Here is a 5,424-nt window from a genome sequence, read left to right on the forward strand (position 1 = left end):
CTGCATACTTGATCAACAGGGGACCATCAGTTCCATTAGGGTTCAAGATTCCAGAGGAGGTGTGGACAGGAAAAGAACTCAAGTACTCACACTTGAGGACTTTTGGTTGCACTGCTTATGTTCATGTTGATCCAGAAAAGAGAGACAAGCTTGATGCAAACGCTGTGAAGTGTTACTTCATAGGCTATGGTTCTTATTTATTTGGTTACAGGTTTTGGGATGACAAGAACAGAAAGATCCTGAGACATTGTGACGTGACATTTGATGAGTCTGTCCTGTACAAGGACAGAGAGCAGAAGGTTCTAGAGATTACAAAGCAAGTGGGAGTTGAGGTTGAGTTGGAGAAGAGTAACCCCAGAGATGTCGAAGCAGATACTCAACCAACTCCTACTGAAGAATCTGAAGTGGAGCAAGTTACACCTGAGCAGGTGTTAAGGAGATCATCCAGAACCATCAGGGCACCAGATAGGTATTCACCTTCATTACACTATCTATTGCTGACTGATGAGGGGGAACCAGAGTCTTTTGATGAGGCCCTACAGGTGGAGGATTCGATCAAGTGGGAGCAAGCCATGGATGATGAGATGAGGTCACTTGAGAAGAACGACACATGGGTGTTGACTGAGTTACCTGCAGGGAAGAGAGCTTTGCTGAACAAGTGGGTGTTCAGAATCAAGACTGAACCAGATGGCAAAAGAAGGTTCAAGGCTCGTTTAGTGGTTAAAGGATATTCACAAAGGAAAGGTATTGATTATGCTGAAATATTCTCTCCTGTTGTGAAGTTAACCTCTATTCGAATTCTGTTGAGTATTGTTGCATCGGAGAATTTGCATCTAGAGCAAATGGATGTAAAAACAGCGTTTTTACATGGAGATCTGGACAAAGAGATCTATATGCATCAACCGGAAGGATTTGTGGTTCCAGGCAAGGAACACATGGTGTGCAAGCTCACCAGGAGCTTGTATGGACTAAAGCAAGCACCAAGGCAGTGGTACAAGAAGTTTGACTCCTTCATGACCAAGAGTGGATTCTGCAAAGCTGAAAAGGATCCTTGTTGTTACTTCAAGAAATACACTGATTCATATGTCTTTCTACTCTTGTATGTGGATGATATGTTGATTGCAGGATCTAGTATGAGGGAGATTAACAATCTGAAGACAAGGTTGTCTGCAGCGTTTGAGATGAAAGATTTGGGTCCAGCAAAGCAGATTTTGGGGATGAAGATTTCTCGGGATAGATCTGCTGGCACTTTAAATCTATCTCAGGAGTTGTACATTGAGAAGGTGCTGAGCAGATTCAGGGTTAATGATGCTAAACCCAGGACTACTCCATTGGCAAATCACTTTAAATTGTCAAAGGAGCAGTCACCCAAGACTGCCGAGGAGCGTGATCACATGGCACTTGTTCCATATGCTTCAGCAGTTGGTAGTTTGATGTATGCTATGGTCTGCACTAGACCTGATATAGCACATGCAGTGGGAGTTGTTAGCAGGTACATGGCGAACCCTGGGAAAGAGCATTGGGAAGCTGTGAAGTGGCTTCTGAGATATCTGAGAGGTACATCCAGTACTTCACTTTGTTTTGGCAAAGGCAAGGTGACTCTACAGGGTTTTGTGGATGCTGATCTTAGTGGGGATGTTGACTCGAGCAAGAGTACATCCGGGTACATTTACACCATAGGTGGAACAGCAGTGAGTTGGATGTCCAGGCTTCAGAAGTGTGTTTCTCTTTCATCTACTGAAGCTGAGTATGTGGCAATAGCTGAAGCTGGGAAAGAGATGATATGGCTGGCAGATTATCTTGAGGAATTGGGCAAGAAGCAGAGCGAGAAGATTCTTTACTCAGATAGCCAGAGTGTCATACAGTTGGTGAAAAATCCAGTCTATCATTCGAAGACAAAGCACATCAGAAGGCGATACCATTTCACTCGCAGGGCAGTGGAGGATGGTGATATGTGCTTGGAGAAGATAGAGGGTGCAAAAAACCCGGCAGACATGTGGACGAAATGTGTTGATGTGGGGAAACTGAGGTTATGTAAAACCTCGGTTGGTCTTCTGTAGTTGTTGCTACAGATGTTGCGGTGGGGTAAAGATGTTGATGATGAAGAGATTTTTTTTTGAGAATGTATTTTTTGGATGACTAAGTCAGTCTCCAAGTGGGAGAATTGTTAGGTAGTGGAGCCTGATTAATTTTAGGTTTTCCTATTTGTTCTCTATTTTAGGCTTTCCTATTTATTCTCTATTTTAGGTTTTCCTATTTATTATCTGTAACCAAAAATACTCTGATTTATTAATATAAATATACCTCACTGGCGTGGAAGTTTACTCACGGGGTTTTACCACGAAAAATTGGATTTTCTCTCTCTCTCTCTAGATTTCTCATCTCTTTCTCTTGAAAGTTCTTGTGTTCTTCATTCATCTAGTGTGTGTGCGTGAATTCGATCCTAACACAACCTATTAGGGGATAAGGTCACTCTCAGATATTTTTGAGACATGTAATGTTGCTGTTTTTCATCCTGCAAGATATGAGGAAGCAAAAATGGATAATAATTTAAAAAATGCAATGAAGGAGGAGATGACCATGATAGAAAATAACAAAACTTTGAATCTCGTGGAAAGATCCCAAGATAGAAATATATGTTGAACAGCCAGAAGGGTTCAGCTAAACATGATATGAATATATGGTTTATCTATTAAAAAAGCTCTATGCGGAATAAAGCAAGATCATAGAGCTTGGTACAGCCGAATGAATAATCTTTTTCTAAGATTAGGCTTTGAGAAAAGCTAAAGTGAATCGACTCTTTTGTCAAGAAAGTTGACTCTTACATTATTATTATTATTTCTCTGTATGTCGATGATTTACTTGTGACAGGAAATAATACAGGGCTGATTGAAGAATTCAAGGAGGAAATGATAAAAGTCTACGAGATGACTGATCTTGGCGAGATGACTTATTTTCTGGGAATGGAGATCAAGCAAGCTCAGAATGAAGTTTTTGTTTGTCAAAAGAAATATATGAAGGAGATTATAAAATGATTTAGAATGGAAGAATGCAAGAGTGTGACTACTCCAATGAATAAAAAAGAAAATCTGAAAAAGGATGATGGAGCTGAACTAGTTGATGAAAGAGTATATTGAAACTTAATTGGATGCTTGATGTATATCACAACAACAAGGCATGTCTTCTTGTTTCCTGTGAGTGTTTTATCCATGTTTTAAAATTGTTCAAGTGAGTTTCACATGATGGCTGCCAAAAGAGTAGTTAGGTGTCTTAAGGGAACTCTAACCTATGGCTTCAGATTTATCAAAAGTCAGACTTTAAAACTCCTTGGATATTCTGATAGTAATTGGGGCGGGTCAACTAGTGATATGAAAAGCACGTCTAGTTATTATTTCACTTTTGGATCAGGGTGTTTCTTATGGTTCTCAAAGAAATAGGAAATAGTAGAACAATTAACAATTGAAGTAGAATTCATCTCAGCAGCAATCATTGTTAATCAAGCACTATGGCTCAAGAAAATTTTGATCGATTTGCAGCTGAAGTAAGTAGAGAAAACTGAACTCCTTGTGGATAATGAAGTTGCTATAGCCATACCCAATAATCCCGTGTTCTATGGAAGGACTAAGCAATTTAACATCAAGTTTTGTTTCTTGATGGAAGAGCAAAAAAAAAACGATGAAGTGGTTTTACTCTATTGCAAATAAGGGAATCCAGTGGCAGACATTTTTACAAAGTCATTTCATGTTAGCAGATTCGAATTTCTTAGAGAAAACATGGGAGTTTACAGCTCCTGATTCAGGAGGAGTGTTGTTACGTGTCTCATGATCTGGTTTGGATGGGCCAGAGACTTCAGTTGATTATTATGAGATTAGTTTTATTTTAGTCATTATCTAATTAAATAGTTATAGTTGTTCCTATTTTATAGGCATGTTAGCAGTTTTTTAGAAGTCAATGAGTCTATTTTCTCAGTTAGTGGTACTGCCCCTCTACTTATTTAATCAGCTTGAAGTTCAATAAAAGTTAATCATTTTCAAATTTCAATTCATCTTGTTATTTAAGTAAATTAATAACACTAACTCACTAACTTAATCTTGAATAATAGGAATAGATGGCTAACAACTAATTGACTAAGTATTAACTAATATAAATTAGTAAAAGTAAAAACAACTGCAGTTGAACAAGTAAATTTCTAGCACTCGTCCTTGCTTTGGAAACTGCAAACTCCGCTTTTCTATTTGAGAAACTGAACCTTGCTGATTGGTAAAGGATTAGTTAATATATCAGCAAATTGTTCCTCTGTCTTGCAGTAGACAAGGGTTATATATCCATCTTTTTGAAGTTCTCTCAAGAAAATGAACTTGATTTTGAAGTTCTTAGTTCTTCCATGAAACACAAGATTGTGAGATATAGCTACTGCTACTCCGTTGTCCAGGAACACTTTGATGTTTTGAGTTGATTCCATATGAAAAGAAACAAGAATTTTCTTCATCCCTAATGCTTGATGGGCTGCTGCTACAGTTGCCACAAACTCAGCTTCCGTGGTAGATTGGGCTATAATATCTTGTTTCTTACAACTACGTGAGAAAATTTCAGAACGAAGACAAAAGAGTACCCTGAAGTTCTCTTTGCATCATCCTCAGAACGGCCCCAATCACTATCAGAATACCCACAAAGCTTTACCGGTTGACTCTTCTGAACTTGACTCCATAGGTGATGGTTACTTTTATGCATCACAAACTCTTTGGCTGCCTGCAAATGTAATGCATGAATCTAGATAAAACACGTACAACATGTAATATATCGGGTCTTTTTGCGGTAATATACATTAAACACCCATCAAACTTTTGAATTATGTCTCATCCACCTTTTCGGCTCATCATCTTTAGTTTGTTTCTTTTTTTGGTTCATGGGAGTTCTAATCTCTTTGAAATTTTCGCTTTTAAAGTTCTTGAGAATTTCCTTTGCGTACTTTATCTAGCAAACGAAAAACTCATCTTTTCGTTGTGTAATCTCCATTCCAAGGAAATATGTCATAGGACCAAGATCAGACATTTCAAAAGCATCCATCATATCTTTCTTGAACTCATCAAGTAGCTTTTCACTGCTCCCTGTAATCAAAAGTTCATCCACATAGAGAGAAACAACAAGAATCTCACCGCGATTATGTTTAACATACATTGTAAAATCAGAAAAAGTCTTTTCAAAAAGGAGACCAAGCAAATATAATCTATTCGACTATACAAATCTCTGGGTGCCTGTTTTTAGCCATAAGGAGCTTAATGTAGGTGATACTCTTTATCTTCCTTTCCATATATAACAAACAGTTCAGGTTGCTAAATATAAATTTCTTCTTCAAGAACGCCATCAAGAAATGTTGATTTGACATCCTTCTGATGCACTTTCCTGCCAAGTTGTGGAGAAACA

General features: G+C 38.2%; 1 protein-coding gene across 1 annotated transcript; it reads right to left on the minus strand.

Annotated features, from left to right (window-relative positions):
- Positions 1 to 4,231: 4,231 nt before the first annotated feature.
- LOC114074248 lies at positions 4,232 to 5,178 on the minus strand. Its single transcript, XM_027912116.1, has 3 exons — positions 4,984 to 5,178; positions 4,613 to 4,749; positions 4,232 to 4,574 (listed from the first exon to the last, which is right to left on the minus strand). The coding sequence occupies exons 1-3, from the start codon at positions 5,176 to 5,178 to the stop codon at positions 4,232 to 4,234; spliced, it is 675 nt and encodes a 224-aa protein (XP_027767917.1).
- Between the last annotated feature and the right edge of the window lie 246 nt (positions 5,179 to 5,424).

The sequence above is a fragment of the Solanum pennellii genome, chromosome 10 (assembly GCF_001406875.1).
Source record: "Solanum pennellii chromosome 10, SPENNV200".
NCBI lineage: Eukaryota > Viridiplantae > Streptophyta > Magnoliopsida > Solanales > Solanaceae > Solanum > Solanum pennellii.